This window comes from Aristolochia californica, unplaced genomic scaffold (assembly GCF_029961685.1).
Source record: "Aristolochia californica isolate CCGP_79_NKW_82.1479 unplaced genomic scaffold, dmAriCali1.0.hap1 SCAF_13, whole genome shotgun sequence".
Classification (NCBI taxonomy): domain Eukaryota; kingdom Viridiplantae; phylum Streptophyta; class Magnoliopsida; order Piperales; family Aristolochiaceae; genus Aristolochia; species Aristolochia californica.
Genome location: NW_027181804.1, coordinates 1,171,315 through 1,194,364, shown reverse-complemented (window position 1 = coordinate 1,194,364; position 23,050 = coordinate 1,171,315). Strand labels below are relative to the sequence as shown.

Here is a 23,050-nt window from a genome sequence, read left to right as displayed (position 1 = left end):
AAGTTATCTTTTTTCAGCATCGGCAGATTGAATTGTCAACCATTACATGTCAGAATGCACAAGCTGTTTCTACTTAACGTGAGACATTGTCGTTTTTATTTTTGCTCTTTCACGTAGACTTTGCTAAGTCAGTAGGGTTGAATGGTTGCTAAACAAAAGTGTTTATAAAAGAAGAAGAAAATGTTTAGAGTCTTCTGCTGCTTTCTTTTAGAATTGGGATTTTGATGAGCAATGAAATGATTAGATAACTATTTTCTCTTTTCTTTGTCTTGTATTTCTAGATAGATTTTCTTCAGCAAGAACTTAGTCTTGTTACTGTGTTTCATTCTTATTCATCATAGCAGTAGGCCTTTTTTTTTGTGGTAAGTTTTAAATTTTCCGTTTGTTCTGAATTATGATCCAACGGCCTCCTATTAAATTTGTAATGTAATTTTTTTTCCCTACCTAGATTTTAGCTTACATGATTCCCATGTTATGTTCTTCCTTGTATCACTTCCTGCAGCCGAGCTTGAGAATATCATGGTCATTGTTGGACATCCTCGCCAGTTCAGAATCCCTGATTGGTTTTTGAACAGGCAGAAGGATTACAAAGATGGTAGGTACTCTCAGGTTGTCTCAAATGCACTGGACATGAAACTGAGGGATAAAACTTTTCCCTATTTACTGGAATAAAACTTCTAATAGTTTACTCTTTGCCTTGTCGAATTCCCTCTTGAAGATATAAAAGCTCATGTGTCGTATATTCCATCTGTCATTTGGTTAACTGGGTTCTGATTAGAATTGTAAGGCAGTTTGATTGTAAGATGTTAATTTATTTTGTTTAGGAATCATCGTTGTCTGCGACACTACTGGGTCTACGTGGACATGGGCAACACAGACCACTGGCCGACGGGGCAAGACTGTTAGTGTCTTCAACAAACGATGAGTTATCCAGGGATGATTGTTTTGGGTTCCATTTTTGGCTACTTGTTTATGGATCCTGTGAAGGAGTTTTGATACTGCCATAGGTTTCATGTTCTTCAATCCTGTTCCTCTTCTTCTATAATTTAACCATGTACCTTCTTCTGCTTTTTCTTTTCTGTTTGAATTCAGCTGAGATAAAAAAAAATATTTGGGAGATCTGTTGTTGTATCAAATGTACGTCTCTGTTTGTTATTGGGGATGAGGACAGGTCTTTCTTTTTGTTCTCTAATTGCATTCAGTGAGATTGTCAGCTGCAATTGTATTTTGAACTGTTAAGAAATTGTTTTTAGTCAGCATCTCTTAACTAAAGAAAATTTCAAAAACTTTTAAAAATAACAAGACCTTGTTATCAAAATACTCCCATCAATTAATATCTACTCAGGCTCAAACCAATTAAGAAGAAAATCCAACCGCTACTACACAGCAGAAATGAAAACGGACAACAAAAGTGACATAAATCATGCAAACCAGATCACTTCTTCTTGCCTGCCTTGGCTGCATCTCCGGCCTTTGTCTGTGAAAGTAGAAAACACGTTAACCATGAATGCAGTATAGATCAAGAACAAAATAATAGGAAACACAACTAGTATCTTCTTACCTTCTTAACTCCCCTAATTTTCTTGGTCCGATTCTTTCTTTCCTTGAGCTGCTTCCTAGACTTCTCCACTTTGGTAGCAAGACCATTCTGCAAAATAGTTATAAGATGTTGAGAACTAATATAGAGAACGGTCATCGCTATGACACAACAGTTTTATGAGCTCTGCACAAAAACAATTTGGTGAAGAAAACAAACCTGTGGTGATAGAAAAAAGTTTTAAATTTTCCATTGACAATAGCATCAATTGCACATATAGCCTATTCTTCTGTTTCCCCAAGAGCAACAATAATTGCAAAATAGATCAATTATTTGACATGCCAGGCACACCAAATCACTAGATTTCAAAAACGACCCGAAGTAAAGAAAATAATATACTTTAAACAGACTAATATTTTCAATAATAAAGTGAAGTGTCACTACAAACACAGGCACATTTACTTTAAAAACTGACTTAATAACAAACATAAACTCTAGAACCTTTGTTTTACAAAAAGTGACACATCCATCCTCCATAGACAGTCTTAAGACAGATAAAAAACACAAAACAAGATAATGGGGAACATATTATCGGCAAAAGTATACCCAAACTTAAGTACTTGGGAAAATAAGCTAAGGTGTTGACAATGTGGAAACCTACTCCCTCTGGAATCCTTCTCCCTTTAGCACACACAAAAGGACACAGAGTAACCTCCAAACAGTAAGGGTTGAAATTTCATTTTGGAGCTCCACGAGTAATCAGGTGAAGAAACATAACGAATTTTTCATAGCGTAAGCTAAAGAAACCAAAACATAGATAAATGCAACATTGTTTGAAGCATACAGTTCAACATAAAAGAACATATGTGATACATTCTATTGGAAAAATTCAACTACAAGAAATACAGAGCATAAGATCATAGGCATTCTGTAACAAAAATGCAACTACAAGAAATATAAAGAAAAAGATCACTGACAAATTAAATGTGCAACCACTGGAAACATCTTACCCTGATAAGCCTATACTTTGGCTCATACTTCTTTGCATTCTCCAAGGTGTCGTAAATTAGTCCAAAACCAGTTGATTTACCCCCACCAAAATGTGTCCTGAATTTGAAAACAAAGATGGTGTTTGGATCTTTAACTTCATACATTCTTGACAACTTCTCTTTCAACTCCACCTTCATAATACACACACGATAACAAAGGAATTCGGTGAAAAGACTAGTATGAAAAAAGTGAAAAAATACGAACAGAAATACTTTTGCACTTGATAGAGACAGTACCTTGGACACATTAGCTCTCCCTGGGTGAAGCACGTCGATAACCTGAGCAGAAAGTGTAAAAGCTTAGTAGAGTATCTTACATCTAGGAACATTAAACCAGGAATCCACAGTGGACAAGCAGATATGAGAAGCAAAATAACTCACAAACTGCTTCCTTGAGAGGAGCCGGTTTGTCATGAATTTCCTGGTGCGGATAGTAACTGCCTTGTCAGCCATGTTTTCCAAGGCCTTGGCTGCTGAAAGGGATCACAAAAAATATAAACCAGGACAAAGCACAAATAAAACTTATTGTCTATTATTTAGAGGCCAATTTTACAGACTCCCTAGACTATGAAATTTGCAATTACAGGAAGGTGACAAAATCAAGATTCGGCTTCTGGTTTATGGATACTACCAACCTCAATGAATGCAGAATAACTAGCTGTGCTTCTCACCTTTCTATAACATTCTAGTACCAAAAAAAATAAAATCAAACACAGTTTCTACAAACTACGATATAAAACTGCAACCACCTTAGTAAACCCAAGTTTTTGTCCCAAGCTCAATAGATAATAAGATATATCCAAAACACAGACCTCCGGACTGTCCTCCTTGTAAAGCGGACTCAATCCACTTCTATGAAGTGGGAAGAAAAGTGTGAACTAACTAGACAAATACTTTCAATAGATGAATAAAACTGAACTTCTACCAGTATCAACAAGCAAACACGAATTTCAAAAATTAACCACAGTACCATGATCCACCACATCACAGCTGAAACATGGCAGCACTACAGAAAAATTCCCTAGCAAGCAGTATTAACAAACCAAACGCAGGATCCCGCAAACATTCGAAGCCGCCACTATTCACTAATTGTCTAAATATCGCATTCATACCAAAAACACAAAGACCATCGCCGGCACCAATTAGTGACCTCACACCATAACGAAGAAATACAAGCAAACTTTAACAGACAAATCCTCAGACACATGAACTTCGCAGAGAACAACAAAGAGAAGAAAACCCACCAGAAATAAAGCAGAACGACCCTTAAACATATATGAAAGTCAGGGTAGAAACCAAGAACAAACACAAGCAAGGTAACACTGTTTACTAATAAGGAAGAAAAAAAATGCTTGATCGTATCCCAAATGGCGTACCTTCTTCTGCTTCTTCTTTTGGAAAACAAGAGTGACAGGATTCACTTCTCTCCTTCCGCAGCAGCCGAGAACGGAGCTGCTTGAGCTTTTGCGATTTTATATGTCCCTGAAGCGAGAAGTGCCCTAGAACTCTCGAACGTTTTTGTCGAGGTTTGGCAGACCCGAATCCGATTGTTAAAGTTGTCAAGCCCACTAGCCCAAGTTTAGGGTCCAAATAGAATCCCACTCTACTCTCTTTCCCAAATGGGGGAAAAGTGGGAAAGTAGTAAAGTTCCATGACACGTGCAAATCTGTAAAAGGATTGAAAGATTTCTTTTAAGTGCCATTTGATCTACCACCCTCAACCCACAATTGGTAGGATTTTTTTATTATCACATTTTAATATTCAAATTTTGATAGATTTTTATTACTTATTTATCTTATGCCTTTATGCGTTTTATATGGGAAAAAGATTACTCGTAAAACTACTTCGATCGCATATTTAATTTTTCGTTTTTCTTATTCAGTTAATTTTGGAATTTATTTTTATATCTAAATGAATTTTATAAATTTTTGGTTAATTAGTAAAATTACATGGTAAATCACATTTTATTTCAATAAATCTAAACTATGATATGATATTTGTTACATTAAATCTATATCTAAATATAATATTTTGATTGTACCATGTATCAAAATTTATTTGGGTGATTAAAATATAAATTAATTAAAATAAAAAAATCATATCTAGTAAGTTCTTGCATTATTCAAGTGATAATTATACTTATATTCATTTAAAATAATTATTTTTTAAAATCTTCATGGGTTATTCCTTAATTTGTTGTGCCTATCTCAATTACTAACTTTTTATACTCTTAAATAAAATTATCGGGATTCGGATCCAAGAAATTCCGGACCCGGATAAGGGTATTAAACGGGTAATAATTGAGTCTTCAGTAATCGGATCCGACAATCGGATCCTGGGTCGTTCCCTACCTTCTTTCCCGGTACTCCTAACAGAACGGCTTCCATGGAAACCGACGCAGACTCCATCGTCCCGCCTCATCGCTCAGGTTCGAAAAGCTGCAAAAGAATAAAAGAAGAAAAAAAATTTAGACGTCGCTCCTGGTGAGAGGGAATCTGAACGGTGATTAGTGGGAATGAGAACTTATCGTCGTGGACTTCGCGTTGGATCCACAATTGGAGTAGAGGATTGGAGGAGGCTGGGGTATTAGGTCTCCACGTCTGATTATTCTCTGTCTCGTTGGAGGTAATGGATGTTGTCAGGGTGGTAGGACGTGAAATCTCTGAAATCGAATCATATTCTTCTCACCAAGGTGGATTTTTTTCATATTTATTTGCAGATCTGCTTGCTCGGAGCCGAGAGTTCAGGAAACTGGGATTTTTTCTACGAATAGGCTTCGTGTTTTTTTTTTTTTTTTTTTGTTTCTTTGTACCAAAAGCGATAGTTAAATGAGGTTGTTCGCTTATTTGATTTCTTCGTTGTAGAAAAATCGCTGTTGTTGGAAGGAGTACAGCGTTTCGTTCGACCAATCAGCAAACTGAGGTTTGTATTCCTTTCACGAATCTTTTCTTGAGAGATTGCCAGTTCTGAATCTCCCGTAAGTTTATTTTCTCTCCCTGTGAATCAGCATCATGAGGTCCAAGGACTTTATAATCATCTGTACTCTATCTCCTTAGGCAGAGCTTTTCTTTTAGATCTTAAAAACCTGAAATTTGTTTTTGCTTAAAAAGTCCTGCTTCCTGCTGCCTTGACTTCCGGCTTCATCGTTCGTTCACGGGAGAAGTGATCTCCCAAATGGGCGTTTCGACAAGCAGTTGCGATGATGGTTACGGCCAGAGGTATCGGAGATCTGTTTCGTTTCTTCCTCCTGTCAAGCATTAAAGTCGGACCAATCCACGCGGTCAAATTTGTCTTTTATGCTCTCCACGGCCTTCTCTATCCATCTTGTTCTGTAATCGATCCACTTTTTCCACATTTTATATATATATTTTTTTTCTTATCGAAGTCGTAGAAGCCACGGTCGATTCTGGCGTCTTGTCCCCGTCGAACGCAGAGCGTCCGAGGTACGTTTTAGTGTCAGTCGAAACTGGTCATTTGGTCGTTCAGGATAAAGCACGGAGATACATCCACGTTCAGTCGCGAACAAGACAGCTTACTTTTGTAAAAAATTGGCTTTTCTTCGTGTATCTGATAATCAAACAAATAATGAGAAGAAAATGTCTTTAAGAGATACCATTTTCGCCTGCTTGCTGACAGACAGAAAGATTTCCGTCGCCTGGCGGAAGGTATGGAAAAATCTTGCTGTATGCTGGGTGAATGTTGGCAAGAATGCCCACCAGCCACAATTTAGCATGCTTGCGCAGCCTACCCAATCCACGTGGTTGTCTTCCTCCGCTGCAGTCTCGGTGCCTGCAGCAAAATATGATTTACATATTTACTTAAAATTCTGAAGCGTTCCAAGTCCTAATTATCTACATCCACTTGGCTTTGTCTTTGATAGTTTACTTTTCTGCCGGTTTAGTGGATTGGGTGACACCCAGAGGCCTGTCGGTTGTTATTTTCGGCTTTGGGTGATGACCCAGTATTAAGAATGTTTATCCTAGTGATCAGTAGCAGTCTGTCTCTTGTTCCTCAGCTGCTTCATCGACCATGAATGCTTTGACTGCGACCAGTAGGAACTTCAAGCTGGCTGCTCGGCTTCTGGGTCTGGACTCGAAGCTGCAAAAGAGCCTTCTGATTCCATTTAGAGAGATCAAGGTAAATCGAAGTCAACCTCGCTTCCTCCTTTCTTTTCCTTGATGGTTTTGGAATCTGTATACTTGTTTTCGGTCTGGACAGAGATCTGGAAAACTCGCAGCTTATTCCTTGGCTGTTTCTTGTCATGGGAATTCGTGATAACCTTACATTGAAAACTTTTGGGGCATTTCCTTCATTTTCCGAGTTTCCTTTTCTCTCCTTTACCATGTCTTTCAACGGTTACCCACTTTTTCTGCGGTTGAACTATTTTACAGGTGGAATGTACTATTCCCAGAGACGACGGTAGCTTGGTGTCTTATGTTGGATTCAGGGTGCAGCATGACAATGCAAGAGGCCCTATGAAGGGAGGGATTAGGTACCACCCTGAGGTTAGTCATGCTTCTCGTACTGTTGAACTCCAAAGAAACTCTCTTTTCACATTTTTTTTCCTCAAAAACTGAAGATCACTGAGATTCTAGTGCTGTAGTTAGTATGAGAAATATGGCGTCGCTGTAAGACCAGGCCCTGGTCCTTAGAATTCCTCTTTTCAAAAAGAACTGAAGTATGGTAGCCTTAAATGGATCTCAAGTTCCATATGAGTTTTCTTCTAAGAAGAGATGGATTTCCTACTTACTAGAAAAAGGGATGTGAACTGAAACCAAGTCACATGCTTTATTTCTGCATCATGAAGTGTTGCTATACAAATTCAGGTGGATCCTGATGAAGTCAATGCATTGGCGCAATTAATGACATGGAAGACTGCAGTTGCAAATATCCCATATGGAGGGGCAAAAGGAGGAATAGGCTGCTGTCCAGGGGATTTAAGCATGTCTGAGCTTGAACGACTCACCCGAGTTTTCACACAAAAGATTCATGATCTTATTGGAGTCCATACTGATGTTCCTGCACCTGACATGGGAACAAATCCACAGGTTGGTTTCGAGAAATAAATTAGATTTCTTCTTTCACTACAGTAAATTTTGAGTTTTAATTCTTCTTCCATAATCTGTCTGTATATTAGCAAATTTTTATTGTCCTTCTCCACTACTTCACGATCTTTAATTGGATGCTTCTTGTACTTCCAAGGGTATATAAGTTATTTAATTGAATGATAGCTGTTGCTTCTCTTTGCATCAGGCATTCCGCACTCTTATGTGCTGGTAATGTGGTGGATTACTAACCAATGTCCGAATGGTTCTTGGAAAGGCTAAATTGTTAAAGAGGTTGACTAAGTGAATTTGAAATTTCATTGATATCTGATTTCTGTTTATTGGATCTTATGGCAGACAATGGCTTGGATACTGGATGAGTACTCAAAATTTCATGGCTACTCTCCTGCAGTGGTGACAGGAAAGCCAGTTGTAAGTATTAAATCTTCTGGAAGGTCCACATTCTGAAGATGTCCTTGCTAATACTAGTAAGAATTGTAAAAATACTGGAGATGGCCAGTCATGTGGTACAACATATCATGTTCACCTGAAAAATATTCTTTTATCATTATGAGATTGCTCAAACTTCATCTTATTGGTTAGAAGTCTTTTAAGTTTATGATCAAATTTATGCTACCACAATTTGTTCAAATTTAATAACAGTTGTCCGTCACTGAACTTTATTGATTCCTATAACAAATTTGGTACTTTAGGCAAATATCGAGCTTGTTATGTTAATTGCCCAACCACCTAAAAAATCATTTTAGTTACTGTTTATGTCTGCCTTGTAACCTTTTCTTTGTCAGATTTTGCAAGTTAACATTTTCTAAGTTACAGAGCAACTCTAGTAATGGCTGATTATAAAACTATACTGTTCCAGGATCTCGGTGGGTCTCTGGGCAGAGATGCAGCTACTGGAAGGGGAGTCCTCTTTGCCACAGAGGCCTTGTTGGCAGAGTATGGAAAGAGCATTGCTGGCCAGCGATTTGTTATCCAGGTTCGTTTTTTCATTCTTTATAGTGATTATAGTTTTCTTCATATTTTGTGGCACTTGGGTGGTGATCAACTATGTCAGCTATTATATGTCATGTGGCACACAACATGGTAAATAATGTATATATTTTGTTCTCTTGTTTGCCTTTCTTTCGCACAAACCAGGGATTTGGAAACGTAGGTTCTTGGGCAGCACAACTTATCAGTGAACATGGTGGTAAGATTGTGGCAATCAGTGATATTACTGGGGCTTTAAAGAACAGCAAAGGTCTTGATATACCGAGACTAATCAAACATTCAACTGAGAATCGTGGCATTAAAGGTTTTGATGGAGGAGACTATATTGATCCTACAGACTTATTGTCTGAAGACTGTGATGTTCTTATCCCTGCTGCCCTTGGTGGGGTGATCCACAGGTTCTTTCCCTTCCTACTAATCTCTACTAAAAATACAAACTCAAAGTATCATGTTTATTATGCATAACTCCTTGATCTATCTTTTTGCTGTTTCATTATTGACTTCTATGACTTATTCGAAGAGCTGTTTTTTTTTTCTTTTTTTTTTGTGCAATTAAAACTTCTGAAATATCCCCACTTTCATTTTATTACAAGTCATTTTTAACTATAAATATCGTATAGTCTCTAACCATATACAAAATGACAAAATGAGCTCCAATATGGACATGAAGGATTCTCTATTGACACAAAGGCTGTGTTTGGAACACAGAAAGTGGAGAGAAAAGAAAAGGAAGAGAAGAGAAAGAGAAAGAGAAAAGAAATGAAGAGAAAAGAAAAGAACTTGTTTGGCTGCTCATGGAAAATGAAAGAAAAAATGGAAGAGAAATGTAGTTTCTCTTGTTTGGATATACGTGGAAAATGAAAAAGTAATAGTAATATTTTAAAATTTTGATGATTAAGATTTCCGTTCAAGTTTCTATTTCCTTTCTTTTCTCCCCAAATTCCAATATTTTGTAAGAGGAAACTTATTAACTAAGACTTTCTCTCTTACTTTATTTTCTCTCAATGATTCTCTACTGCCAAACAACAGAAAATACCTTTCTCTCCCTTTTTCTTTTATGTGGGTTCCAAACAGACCCGAAGGGGTAGAATTATTTCCGCAGGGCACTTCTCTGACGAGTGGTAATAAGTAATAACAAAAATACCAGCCAGTGCAGAGCATGATTCTTCTGAGAGGTACTCTAAGAGTTGTTGCAACTTTTGGAAACATGGGTATATCCCAATCGGTAATGAAACAAGTTTCTTCCAAAGCTTACACATAAAGTAATTGCTTTACATGTGCATTACCATAAGCCAAATATCATTTGTTTCTGACCGACTACTGGTGAGTGTTAAAGGAAAATGGAGAACTGGGCACTATTTTAATGAAAATGCCAGCAGGGTATGGCTGAAAATCATTTAAATAGCAAAATGGCTCAATAACATCAGAAACTTGCTTAGTTTGACAAGGCATTATTTTTTTTCCATCTTTTGTTGGAAATTTTATTACTTTTATCTTTTGATATAGGGAGAATGCAAATGATATTAGGGCCAAATTCATTATTGAGGCAGCCAATCACCCAACTGATCCGGAGGCCGATGAGGTGACAATCGATCTCCGATCTCCTAACCATAAACACCTATAAAGCCTTAATAAACATAGTCGTATGCTCATAAATTTAGATTTTATTCTCAATGTGCAGATTCTAACCAAGAAAGGTGTAAAAATTCTCCCAGATATTTATGCAAATTCTGGAGGTGTTACAGTAAGCTATTTTGAATGGGTTCAGGTAAATCCCATTGAAAATTTTCTTCTTTCACGATACTCTTTACTGAAGCCAGAGTTTGTACATTTTGGTCTTCAAATTAGGCAAAAACATCTGACTAGAGAATTTTCTTTTCAGTATCAACATTGAATGAATTCATATTGACTATATCGTATTACATTGATCCACAGAACATCCAAGGTTTCATGTGGGATGAAGAGAAAGTGAACAGTGAGCTGAAGTCATACATGACCAAAGGCTTTAAAGCCATGAAGGAAATGTGCAAGACCCACCAATGTGATCTGCGGATGGGAGCTTTCACACTTGGAGTGAACCGAGTTGCACGAGCAACCGTTCTCAGGGGATGGGAAGCCTGAGATGATAAATGACCATTGTAGTTTCGTTTGAGTTCCTTTTCTATTGTCAATTCCTAAACTAGTTTGCATGGCATAACTTATAGAGAAATGCTAAGAGGCTTCCTCGTTTATATCTTCCTTAACATGATTTTACCCATGAAGAGACCCCTGATGAGATATAAATCTGTTAGATATAACACTAGGACTGTGTAAAATCGGATTTTAGCTCTGATTTTCCAGAAGACTACTTCCTCTTGATTTTACCGAAGACTTCCTCCTCTGGTTCATGCCAACAGGATGAGCCTCACTACCGACCAATTTACCTGAATATACAAAAAATTACTACCAGTCTCTCAAGCTAGCCACCCATTGACTAAATTTTTCTTTAGGACTGTATTTCTCCTGCTCGATCAAAGCCTACTCCCTCTTTGCAATGGCACAAAAATTGAACCAACCTTTGGAAGAACAAATTCTTTTCATTTGTATATTCTCCTAATCTCTAATATAGTGCTCTAATGACATCAGTTACAGAGATTCAACCTGTTCAACAGATTTACATCGTCAACAGTTGAACAGCCTCGTTCAACTGGTTGTCAGGACCATTTGCACTGAAATTATGCATTAGCAATCTCGCCCACAATGAACAGACATGCCATTTCAGCAAAAAACAATACATTTTCAGAAGAAAATAAATTTGGTCTTGGCATTCTGATAACCAGATTCTGCAGAAGCTTGTTAACGCAGAGCAGCTTTTTACAAACCCTGCTGAACCAACAGAGAAAGAAAGTATTACAAGACCTGAAAGATCCTCACGGGATTAAATTAGGAGTGGAGAAGGCATAATCTGCTTTGCCCTACAAGAAGGGCTTCTCTCTAAGTGAAAGTTAGACTCTGGCCTCATCCACACCGAACAACACTCAATAGATACAGGCTTAGAATTACCCATCATAGCAAAGTACAAATTACAGCACATTACCATTATCCTACAAAAGAAAATTTCTCAATTTGGACGCAGAAAAGATTTTTGCAAATTGATTATAAGCAGTCTCAAGTCCCATGTGATCCTATGATCTGCCACGACCTCTGAAGCCACCACGACCTCCACCTCTGCCTCCCCTAGGTGCACCTCGACCACGGAATCCACCTCTGCCTCCCCCACGGAATCCACCTCCTCTGCCTCCCCCACGGCCACCTCTTGTTGCAGCTTGTGCCTGCCCTCTACACAAAAAACACCCACAACATTAAGAGAACACAAAAACGAAATGCTTCCCTAATGCATAACCAGAAGTACTTTGAACTAGGGTCGTAGTTCTCATACAGGAGATCACCAACAGGTACAAGTATAACACATTGTGTTAGATGATTTCTTCTATATCTATGAGATTACAGAAATAAAAGTTAAGCTTTAGTTTTGGACCGGTAATGTAAGCCAAATGCACAATTCATGATCACTAGGAATTATATATATATGTATTTATTTATTTATTAATACTGAGTGCTTATTTTAAATCACAGATCCATGGGACCTGCTTGGCAACTTCAGAAACCACATTGCAAAGACATCTTCCAAGTATTTCTTGCTTCAGATTATTCTTATTGAGTTATACACATCCATTCCCCTACTATTTGCTACAAACACTCACAGTGATGCAACAGTAAGTGTAACACTTTGGACAACAGTAACAAATAACAAAACTAAAACCTAAAGCAAAGCTCCTGTAAGTCAACACCACGGTAGCGGTGAGTTTCTTTGCTATACATCCAATGTATTAAGGATTAAAGCCTAAAGGTCTGTAGGCAGAGATTATGGATAAATTTCTACCTCAGTCATGCTCTAATTACAGTATTCAAGTTTTAAAATCTAATACTAATTTTTGTCATGAGATCAATTAAGTAGCAACAAGCCCAAAAATTAAGAGTACCAACATTACCAACAATACCAACATTACATAATAGCAGTATCAAAAGTTGAAGAAAAAAATAATAATGGAGATTTTCACTTCCTATCCTAGCAATGCACTGTAATTATGGATTAAAAAAATAGTTGAATTATAGGGTATAACACGGGGGCTTGATGATGGATGGAGCACAGGCATGTGCACTATAAAGTAACCACAGGTTCTCATATATGTGGCAAGGGGGAAACTTCTATTCGTCTAATTCAATTAGTTATGTGCCTCAACAGCATATCTGTATCTTATAAGTTGACATACAGTCCTATAAATTAAATGATCCAATTCAAACTTGATAAGAGGAATATTTTGGATTCACAAAAACTTGCCACTTGCCAGTGAGGAATATAAGAGATTGCGGTAACGGCAACAAATAAGAGAAGAAAAAAAGAGTAAATTCCAAACATAAAGCTCATGGATGAGGGGAACAACATACTTTGGCTGGGGAAGAAATCTTGTAAGAGGTAGCAGCTTAGCCGGGTCAATGTAAAATCTGTCTCCCTTCGCATATGAAGTTGCTATAATGCCCTCCATCATCTTAATCGAAAAATACTAAAACATGAAAAGCAAAATAATGCAAACATGAGCACTTTAACAAGAACTACTACTACAAGATCAAAGCAATGCAAAACTCAATCCAGACACAGCTAATTAAAGCAATGGCTACTCACAGAGTCGTTAATTGGGCCGTATATTTCATCAACTTTGCCAATCTGGGTCTTGTTCTGCAAATATATGGGAGCATTAAAGAAAGGAACTTTCTCGTTCGTCAGCTTAGCGACCGCATCCCCCTCACACGCATGCATAAAAGCCGAAACCTCTGTAGTTGGACACAGCACAACATGAGAAAAATGAAAAAATCAAACCGAAATGGACAACCACAGAGAGCCTCAAAGGAAAAGAAATTGAAGAAAAAAATCAACAGCGGACGAAATAGTATAAGATTCGAGAAGAACTAACCAACAACTTCGGTCGGAGGACCCTCGTCGCGGAAGCCACCGCCTCTGCCACCAAAACGGCCACCTCTGCCCCCGCCACGGTCCCCCCTGCCCCTAAAACCTCCGCCACCGCGAGGCGGTCTCATTTTTCCAGCAAGGAATAGCGATTAAACGGAAATCCGAATAAGAGGGACGAGGAGCTCCCAGTCTCTTTTCCCCTCCCTCGCAGCTTGCGTAGGAGGGTTTAGGGTTTATGCGTCAGTTTGAATAGAAAAGAGGGAAATGACTTAATCCGACGCACTTTTCTCTTAAATTTACGGCAGTATTTTTTACTGATTCAGGAGAGGTATTTAAAGTGAGACGCACATTAGAAGAAATGGGAATAACCTGTCATTATTTATTATAATTTAAGTTAAAATATAATTTGATTACAAAATGTAATAATAGAAAATGCCAGTAATTTTGAGTTACTAAAAATATAAAGATTTCATGGACTCTCAAAGAAAAATCAAATATTTAAAAAATATTATAAAATTATAAAATAATAATATAAATACTTTATAAATGGTTTATCCAAAGTTTCAATAGTTAAATAAAAATAAAAAAATTCTAAGAAAATCCTTTAGAAAGTGGATGATTATATTATAATATATATATAATAAATTAGATAATAAAAATTAGATTTTTTGGTGAGATATAAAATTGAATACTCTCACATGAGTCTCACTGAATGTTATAAAAATTGATCAGACCACCCACTTTGTTCTAAATTTTATATCAGCGAGACAGTTAAAATAACAAATTTATTCTTATTTATTTTTAAATGAACCCGTAGAACGGTAAAATAGGTAATCAGTGATTTTTCGATCTTTGATTTTGATTAACAATTGCTCATGAGATTGAGCTTTTTGATTAACCACATGGTAAGTTGTACTTGTTTTTTTTAAATCAATTAAAAAAGTTTAAGTAAAATATATTTTATTAAATAAAAATTTGATTCCATTAATATTTTGCTTGAGATCCAGAAAGGACTCGAGGTCTTATTTTTGAATTTTGAATTTGAATTCGATAAATCAGATCAATTGAGTCGTATGTCGATCTAGTGAATAGCAAAACCATGACTATAACCCTCACTTGGACTATAAATTGTAGAACTCAAATCATGAAGAGAAAGAGAATTCCAAACTCATTGGATTCTAGATTCTAAACCTTCAAACCTAGAGTCTTCATGATATGTTGCATGCAAGTCTACTTTAACATATCTTTAACATGATTGAGACCTAATGTGCCCTTTTCTTTTGACCTTGTCTCTAATAACCCTTTATATAATGTTCACAAGCTTAGGATTTAAAGTGAGTTTGATGATTGTGTCATGGTGTAGACCCTACATGCAGTCTAAATTGGTGGCATGAATCAAACCAGTCTCCCCTAAAGTTCCATGCAAAAGCTGATTTCATGTTTTTACCTTAAAAAAATTATGGAAATGGTCATGTTGAGATAGTTGCCATTGGATTCTTCTAAAAAAATTAACATCAAAATGGCAGCTTCCCAACATTCAAATCTATTGCTTTTTAGATTTGAGAGAGGGAAACACTTTCACAATATCTATCTTGACTTAATATTGTGATAGTACCTTTAACTTATGTAATTAGCAAGTCAATGCTAATTAAGAGAATGATCAACATTACCTACCAAAATCATGAAAATTTGGACTCTTGATTAAGATCCAAAAACCCCCTTTATTAGGGCAAGAAAGGTATCACTTTTTTTTTTTTTAAATAAAAATCTACCAAATATTTAATAAAATTATATTTTTTCTTTCTTGCTCATAATTGTAGACCATGGCCCAACCATGTAAATTCTTATTCATTTATTTTAAAGAAAACTGTCTATATTATATATTATTTATTTATTTATTTGATTAAGTTGGTTTACTAACTTTTCTGTCATAATATGAAAGTTGAAATTCTTAAACTTGCTCCCTCTAGTTGATGTGCCTAATTCAATCCGTCTTGAAAAATCTTGAAATCGAGGAAGAACAGAGAAATTGAGAAGAGAGAAGGAACTAAGAGAGACGTAAATTTTAGTCTTCTTGGGGGACAGTGCTTTACTCCTAGAATTTTTATTAAGTGAAAATAGTATAATTTATAAGAATGCCCCTTTATACTTAAAATTCATTTAACACCTTATATCTCCTATAATACTAACTCAAAATACATGAAAATTAAAACCATAGATATAATTCAACATGCTGAACAAAGTGATGTAAAATATAAAAACACTAGTGGTATAAAATAACCAAAGGACCCTTCCGCTTATTTCTTAACAAATCCAATAAGATTTGTGGATAACTATTTGATTGTCATTCACCTCTATAAGGTACGAACCCCCTTTTCTTTCGCGATTTTAGTTAAGACAACAATACTGTATTTGTATACAATCTCAAACCCTCAAGACATGAACGTCTGAAATTCCAATCAATCCCTTCTATTCTAAGAAATACACCCAAAGATGACTTGATATGAGTGTCCAAGGTGATAATACACTTGGGATAACCCTAATAGGTGGGGAGTCATCTAAAGACTTTTGTTGCACACAATTTTGCTTGCTTTAGCTTCAAACTTCAAGAACTCTTATGTGTCTTCAAGGTACTAAAAAAATCTTTAAACACTCTTCAAGGAAACTACTTTCTACATTAAAGATGTCTCAAGTATATATTATTTTATTTAAAGCTCCTTTAGATTGTTATTCTTTCTCGACATTATTTGGATTGTGAAATTTTCACCCAACAAAATTTGTTGAAGCTAAAATACTCTCATTGGACTTATGAATGAGACTCATTTACGAATGTGAATGAGTTGGATCGAAAAATATAATAAGAGTGCTATGTTTCAAAAGCTCTAAAATATTTTGTTCGAACAATATCGGAAGTTGTTTCCTATGTTTTTTTTCCTTTTTCTTTTAATTTGTCTTTTTGTAGGACTCTCAGAAAATAATTTTTCAAGTTAGACTCAAGTGATTATTTTCCAAAATTATGAAATTGTCCAAATATAATTCATGAATCAATATATCACCATACCCCTTTTCCCTTTGTGAAAAAAAAACTTTTAGAAATTTTAATTTAAAAGCAAACAACATTGCAAGTAATTTATTTAAGAACAAAGCAAGCCTAAAATGTTTGGAATCATCATTTTTAAACTAATAAGATCACTAGTAACAAAGGTTGTTGTAAAATTTGATTTTTAATACATTTGGGATATGAGAATGTTGCACATTTGGGATTTTTAATACAGACGATGTTCCCAGAATCTAATTTTTTAATCATTTATCTGCAACATGTCCCTCCAATCAACAAATATGATATTTAATAAAAAAAACACTTGAATTCCCAGCTCAGCGTTTGGTAAACAACCTACCCAACATCCATTATCTTGGAAGATTCATTTGTGAGATTTTATTTTTTCTTTCATTAGCCGTGAAATCATAAATCTTGATTCAAAAAAGAAGAGCAATATAAAAAAATAAAAAATTATATCCTCTTCCTAGTTCTTGGCTGATTCGAGTGCAGATAGTAGTTCCCTGCCGATAATGACGTTGGGTTGGTGGGAAGCATCATCATTGCTGGTTTTTTGTACTGTTTCTTCTAAGGGAACTCTGGCACTCATCCCACCATCTCATCCGTCTATTCAAAATTTTGGTTTTATTTAACCAGAAAAAATCGATAATGGAAGCTCTGCAATTTCCGAGCAAGGGCATCTTTTCAATGGGTATTTCTATAATGGGAATCTTATTTCAGATATGGATGAACGGATGGGATGGAACTGTAAATGGGGGTGTGATTCATATTCTGCATAATAGTGGGGGTTTCACTCTGTTTCATGTTTACGGAGGAAGGGAGGCTTTCCAGCTCATATGCTTCACGTTCTGCTTTTTTTCTGCTCTGAGAGTGATTCGGTGTTTTGTCTGTCATGCTTTTTACTAGCTTTTTTCTCGACAGCATTCCATGCAGTAGAAAGGAACTTTCTGAGGGAAAGTGGAACATTATCAGAGACGTGGAGAGGGTGTGTTGGTCATTTGGGGAATCTGAACAGTTGGTAATACTTTTTTTCCTTTTTTTTTTTCCTTCTCCAGTTTTTTTCCTTCTGGGAGAGAGATGCTGTTGCAGGATTGCAGCTTTTGCTAGTTACAGTTGATAAAAAAAATGGTAAAAACTGTGTTTCAGGATAATCAGTACATGTTCGAGTCATACGCATTTCTGCGATTGTCCATGTCTGGACGAGTTTGTTAATTTCACCGTACTCTTTCTGGACTTTTTTCTTTGGGGCGAGTTTCCGCAGTGTTTATACTTCAATATTATTAATTGTTCCTGTGTCAGCTCTCTGGAATCTTAATAAACTTTGAAGAGTTGTTTTCTTTGTTTGTAAAAAGGGTTTTTTTTTTTTTTTTTTTGTGTGCATGTGTGTGTGTGTGTTTGGTTCCTTTCTGGGTGGTTTTGCAGTAGAGAATGGTCGAAGAAGGATGTTGTTTCGGTAAAGATTCGTAATTAGGTTCCTTTCGGCAAGCACAAGAGTTGGGTTCTTTCCTTTGGTCAAACGATAAGTTTTTTTCTCTGGTACAGTTTTCTTTGCAGATCTCGTGAAAGATTTTAATCAGTTGCTAGTTTAAATGAATTTTAGTAGTTTTATTTGATGAAGAGTTTGGGTTTCTTCTGGTCAGTTCTACAGGCACGACACCGAATTGGGTGTTCTTCGGGTGACTCAATCGAATCATTTAAAATTTGATATGGGCATTGATTTCTCGTAATCAGTTAACTTCTCCTAGGTGGTTTAATGAGGGTTTTGTTCTGCAAGTTTCAATGCCCTTCTTTTGTTTGCTTCTGCAAATCTCCTGTACCGATTTTTTCTCCTTGCCCATTGAAACTGGAAGATACCCAAAATGTTTCTCCAACTTTGTCTCCATTTCCTGATTCTGGGAGACAGTTAAATGATGAGAAAATTGAGGTTGAAAAAGAGAAGGAGAAGGATGTATTAGATAGGGAAGCTGAGGTTTTACCCAAGAGCAGTCTCAGAAAGCCATCTGGATCAGACCCAAAGGAGGTCGTCAAGGGAAAAGTGCAATGGATGGATTTCTTAGGCAAAGAACTTGTGGAAATCAAGGAATTCGAACCCAGGTATCTATGAAATTTCCTCTTGTATTTTTCATTTTCATGGTGATTTAAGTTTGTTAATGCCTAATACGAGAAAGCATGTACTCTTATGCTCGGAATTCTAAATCTTAAACTTAGAAATCTACAGGAAAGTGTTTGCCCTTTGGAGACATTATGGCTTGAAGTAGTGTACTTTTCCTTAACCAGTTTATTTCATCACCTCTTATGTATATATTTGATTTATTATGCCTAGTGCAGACAAAATTTAAGCAGCATCGCAATAAAACTTGAGTCAAGTTGTTCTGATATGTTTGCAGTAATTGCTGTAGTTTGTTGAGGTTATATGTTTTTTGGTAGTTGTAGTTGTGCTTTCTGTCATTGTAGCTGATTCCCAATTCTTCAAGCTGATCAAGAGTCACATGATAATGGATGGTTGCAAGAATTTTCAAAAAAAAAATGGTTGCAAGAGAAGCTAATCATTCTCAAACCCAATCAATTCCAATATTTCACTAGATTACATCTTCGGATTGTTAGGAATAAAAAAATAAAAGGAGTATATAAGTTAAGTTTGGAATACAACAGAACGAGATTCTGCATGTTTCACCCATTGGGATAAAAATGATTGGAAGTGGCACGGAAGTGGATTGGTATCCATACTGGAGCATTGTTGATTGGAAAAGCTTCTTGATCTTCTTTCTACACTGAATTATTGAAGGAAAAAAAAAATGGTGCTAGGTAGTTGCAAGACAAGTCAAGAGAGATTGATAACATGTTTGGTTATTGTTAGGGTCCTGGGTGTTAAGTACCTATGTCTTCCACTCCTAACAGGCCGGTTTTTTGGGTAGTATTGGCTAGGTGCTTAACATTTGGTATCAGAGCTAGCGCTCGATCGCGAGTTCGAATCCCGGTGTGTGCTACCGAAGCGGAAGGGGCTGACCTGGAGAACTGGGATGGGGCAGCCGCTTGAGTGGGCCGCCGCTGGTGCTGGCCGCCGTGGACGTCAGCTCGCGAAGGGGGGTGTAATGTTAGGGTCCTGGGTGTTAAGTACCTATGTCTTCCGCTCCTAACAGGCCGGTCTTTTGGGTAGTATTGGCTAGATGCTTAAAAGTTATCTTATGCTGTCTGAAGCAAAGATCGACTTGGAAAGCTTAACGTGTATGCTTATACTTGAACTCTTTTTCATCAATATCCATATTGATAGAACATCTCTGTACTTCTAAAGAAGAAGACTTATAAATCTTATGTTGATATTCTGGAATGCTTGTTATACATATTTAAGTATAAAACCATAAACTCAGATTGCTAGTACCAACCTTCCCTTTTAGAGTTTACTACAGATCACATCTCCTGGCAAATGCAGGTTGACAGCTGATGTATAAAAATTGTAGTCAATTATTAGAACATGAATGTGAATCCATTCTTCTGTCATGATAGAGCAGAATGGAGGAGAGAGAGAGAGAGAGGAGGGGGGGTGTTCATACATTTTATCTCTAAATAGTTGCTCTGATGGTTCATACATTTTATCTCTAAATAGTTGCTCTGACAATGATGATGATCATTACGTGAACACCAATAAACTACTTGAGAAAAGTAAATACTAATTACAATATCTTCAACTTGGTGAATCAATGACGGCGTTTCTTAAAGTGTTCTTCTGTCACATTTTCACTGATGAAAAATGGGGGTTAGAGATAAGATAGCTTGTTCCTCTGATACAAATCATATCAACATTGTTTGATGGACATTTTTCATATTAATATTCTTTAAATTTTAACTACTTTCGCAATCAACGTTTATAATCAGCTTGACGGAGCTGGGTTACGCTCATATTAGCGTTTTAAACTTCTGGCTTTCTTTGAGCAGATTTTAGTTAGATAAGGCTCATATACTTACCCAGTGTGGGTTAAAAGTTGCATTTTCATTGCTGAAGCTGCATGTATTCTGTTTAACAGTATCCCCATTCAAAGTTGAAGGAGCAAAATAGTAATAATTTGGAGAGTTAAGTGCCCTTGCTGTTAATAAGTTTTGCACCTGACCATTAATCTTTCCTTATGACTACCAGTGTCACTAAAAAATGGAATTGGTATGATAACTTGGTAAAATATTGCATATAGGGTTTGTATTTCCTTATTTTTTCTGCTCTTCTTTTGTGGACTTCTTATTTATGTTTAATCTTTTTTTGTGACACTGTTCCTCTACTTTTTTAGGCATGTCTTGACTAAATATTTTGAATAAAAAAAGGTTGAGAGATTATTGAAACCCTGCTGCTATTTTGGCTACATTGTCCACATTGCTCTTTAAGCCACTTGATTTGGTTCAGAACAGTAATGGCTTAATGGGAATAGTAATAACTTCAAAATTCTTTTTTCTTCCCAACTACTGTTCAGTAGGAGTTGCATGAACCTGTGGAGTGCTCTTGAGCAGACAAATCAGAATTTTTGGCCATTCAAACGGTTTTGTATCCATTGTGATTGCAGACTCCAAGTATGGTTAGATTCACACTTTTGTATAGTTGAGCAATGCCATTAATTGATCTTTTGGTTTCAAATGTAATATATAGTTAAGTTCAAAATATATAGCCAAACCTGAATCTCTATGACTTTATTTTTTAAATGGCAAATGCTTGTTGTGGTGGGGGGTCTTTTATATGTAACAATAAAGACATATTCTTGTCAGGTACTGATGATTAAAACACAAATGATGCACAACCTGAAATGGGATAATCACTTCTGTACTTTGTTGGTCTTTGAACTGGTAGAGTTGGGTTCCTCAAGCTATTTCAACATAACGTTTGGAATTTTTTTGTTTGCAGTGAATCAGGCGACTCAGACGATGAAACCGATGGTCACGGAGGATGTATTTGTGTTATTCAGTGATTTTCTCTTTGTAAATTCTTCATGGAAGGACCACAATTCAAGCATCCTGTTCTTTTGACTGATAATGGTGCAATTTCTATTTATTCAAATATGACAACAATGATAACAACAGAGAATTTGTTGCTGATGATAAGCATATCAAGTGAGAAAAGCCAGAATTTGAATGAACTTTTTTATCAATAGGGAAGCAGTCCGATGTATAGATTCTGAAGAGTGCAGGAGCTTCACCTTCAGATGGTTCAGCAGAATAGAGATCTCCATTACTTCACCAAGTTGAATTTACAGAGCTCAATATCAGTGACCAAGCATTTCATCCCTTTTTTCTCTATCAGGAGATTCTTTCCTGATAAAACATTTGCTTGGATCAAAACATGGATAATTCTTTTATGTGCTTATTTTCCAATGTTTGATATGAATCACAGGTGGTTAATTGAAATGCAGAAGCAGCAGGAGACTATGTTTACTAAGATGTGATGGGATTTGCTGCTCCTGTCTTCACTGGGAAGTATGAATTAAGACCGGTTTTTCTCTCTCAGTTTGTTCTCACCCATGATTGCTGGGAGCAGCTCTCTTGCTCCATATGGAGCACCAGATGTAACGATGTATGGCCGATATGCCCACCCAGGGTTCAACCCTAACAATCCAAGAAAACCCAAGCTCCCTAAACGCGCCCCATTGAACGGACAATTCAGATCTGTTAGGCACGACTGGGCCCCACCAATCTGATTCAAGTACGTGGCACGCGCTCGTGAGGACCAGATCCCTCTTTTGCCAGTGGCGCCTCCATTTAAGAATCACAAAGCAAGGGCCCGGAAATTAATATTCTTTTTTAGACCGTAATTATTGCTGATTAAAGAAAAGCGCCAGATTAGCGAAAAGCTTCTCCCCCGGCGCTTTTCCCACGTGGCCAGTCGCCGCCGGCCGCGGATATCGGCGGTCCCCGTCTGACCGGGAAAAATTCTCCCCCGGTTTACGTCTCCACCGCCCCACCAAGGATATCGGTCTTGAAAGCGGAAATGGTGGGCTCCTCGTCGGCTCCAACCTGGGCCCGCATCAAATTCGGTCGCCGAACTTCTTCATTTACACAAGTGACTAATTTGCCCTCTTGACTTTTCGTTATTCCGCGAGAGTGGGAAGTCTCATACACGAGCGCCTAGAATATAAAAAAAATCATTTAATAATAATTTCAGATTTTAGATAAAATTATGATATGCCTAGATTTACATTAAATAACTTGAGGGCTAAAATAGTCAATGTTTGAAATTTTATTATTAAAAAATATTAGAGACTTTTTAACTTGATTTTTAATATATGATTATATTTGATCTTGAAAGTTTTTTTTCATTATTTTTGAATTTTTTAATTATTATCAGAAAATAAATATTACTATTTTAAA

The 23,050-nt window shown here is 36.6% G+C and overlaps 3 protein-coding genes across 6 annotated transcripts; 1 reads left to right on the top strand and 2 right to left on the bottom strand.

Annotated features, from left to right (window-relative positions):
• Nucleotides 1-1,263: 1,263 nt before the first annotated feature.
• Nucleotides 1,264-4,087, bottom strand: LOC137947878 (small ribosomal subunit protein eS24z-like). Of its 2 annotated transcripts, none has more exons than XM_068793698.1 (6): nucleotides 3,963-4,087; nucleotides 2,968-3,059; nucleotides 2,824-2,865; nucleotides 2,548-2,718; nucleotides 1,562-1,648; nucleotides 1,264-1,477 (listed from the first exon to the last, which is right to left on the bottom strand). In XM_068793698.1, exons 2-6 carry the CDS (start codon nucleotides 3,037-3,039, stop codon nucleotides 1,436-1,438), a joined length of 414 nt encoding a protein of 137 aa, XP_068649799.1. In that variant the 5' UTR covers nucleotides 3,040-3,059; nucleotides 3,963-4,087; the 3' UTR covers nucleotides 1,264-1,435. The 2 variants fall into 2 exon arrangements, with proteins under 2 accessions (XP_068649799.1, XP_068649800.1); XM_068793699.1 differs by having other exon boundaries at nucleotides 2,968-3,056.
• An 876-nt stretch (nucleotides 4,088-4,963) lies between these two features.
• Nucleotides 4,964-10,885, top strand: LOC137947813 (glutamate dehydrogenase 1, mitochondrial-like). Of its 3 annotated transcripts, none has more exons than XM_068793604.1 (11): nucleotides 4,964-5,211; nucleotides 5,451-5,508; nucleotides 6,602-6,723; nucleotides 6,978-7,091; nucleotides 7,413-7,634; nucleotides 7,989-8,063; nucleotides 8,512-8,628; nucleotides 8,790-9,040; nucleotides 10,149-10,224; nucleotides 10,324-10,410; nucleotides 10,578-10,885. In XM_068793604.1, exons 3-11 carry the CDS (start codon nucleotides 6,616-6,618, stop codon nucleotides 10,761-10,763), a joined length of 1,236 nt encoding a protein of 411 aa, XP_068649705.1. In that variant the 5' UTR covers nucleotides 4,964-5,211; nucleotides 5,451-5,508; nucleotides 6,602-6,615; the 3' UTR covers nucleotides 10,764-10,885. The 3 variants fall into 3 exon arrangements, with proteins under 3 accessions (XP_068649705.1, XP_068649704.1, XP_068649706.1); XM_068793603.1 differs by having other exon boundaries at nucleotides 5,306-5,508; XM_068793605.1 differs by having other exon boundaries at nucleotides 5,306-5,508; nucleotides 6,583-6,723.
• Nucleotides 10,886-11,462: 577 nt separating this feature from the next.
• Nucleotides 11,463-13,874, bottom strand: LOC137948651 (putative H/ACA ribonucleoprotein complex subunit 1-like protein 1). The gene is made up of 4 exons (XM_068794765.1): nucleotides 13,655-13,874; nucleotides 13,366-13,514; nucleotides 13,131-13,246; nucleotides 11,463-11,960 (listed from the first exon to the last, which is right to left on the bottom strand). The coding sequence occupies exons 1-4, from the start codon at nucleotides 13,776-13,778 to the stop codon at nucleotides 11,807-11,809; spliced, it is 543 nt and encodes a 180-aa protein (XP_068650866.1). The 5' UTR covers nucleotides 13,779-13,874; the 3' UTR covers nucleotides 11,463-11,806.
• Between the last annotated feature and the right edge of the window lie 9,176 nt (nucleotides 13,875-23,050).

Bases quoted from the DNA above. Each gene is read 5' to 3' on its own strand.
- LOC137947813 (XM_068793604.1), top strand. From the start codon at position 6,616: ATGAATGCTTTGACTGCGACCAGTAGGAACTTCAAGCTGGCTGCTCGG. The intron at 8,064-8,511 runs GTAAGTATTAAA...ATACTGTTCCAG, and splicing joins TGGTGACAGGAAAGCCAGTT to GATCTCGGTGGGTCTCTGGG. The intron at 8,629-8,789 runs GTTCGTTTTTTC...CGCACAAACCAG, and splicing joins GCCAGCGATTTGTTATCCAG to GGATTTGGAAACGTAGGTTC.
- LOC137948651 (XM_068794765.1), bottom strand. From the start codon at position 13,778: ATGAGACCGCCTCGCGGTGGCGGAGGTTTTAGGGGCAGGGGGGACCGT. The intron at 13,247-13,365 runs GTGAGTAGCCAT...TTCATGTTTTAG, and splicing joins ACGGCCCAATTAACGACTCT to TATTTTTCGATTAAGATGAT. The intron at 11,961-13,130 runs GTATGTTGTTCC...TTTTTTGTGTAG, and splicing joins AGATTTCTTCCCCAGCCAAA to AGGGCAGGCACAAGCTGCAA.
- LOC137947878 (XM_068793698.1), bottom strand. From the start codon at position 3,039: ATGGCTGACAAGGCAGTTACTATCCGCACCAGGAAATTCATGACAAAC. The intron at 2,719-2,823 runs GTACTGTCTCTA...TGTATTATGAAG, and splicing joins GGAGAGCTAATGTGTCCAAG to GTGGAGTTGAAAGAGAAGTT. The intron at 1,649-2,547 runs GTAAGATGTTTC...ACTATTTTGCAG, and splicing joins CAAAGTATAGGCTTATCAGG to AATGGTCTTGCTACCAAAGT.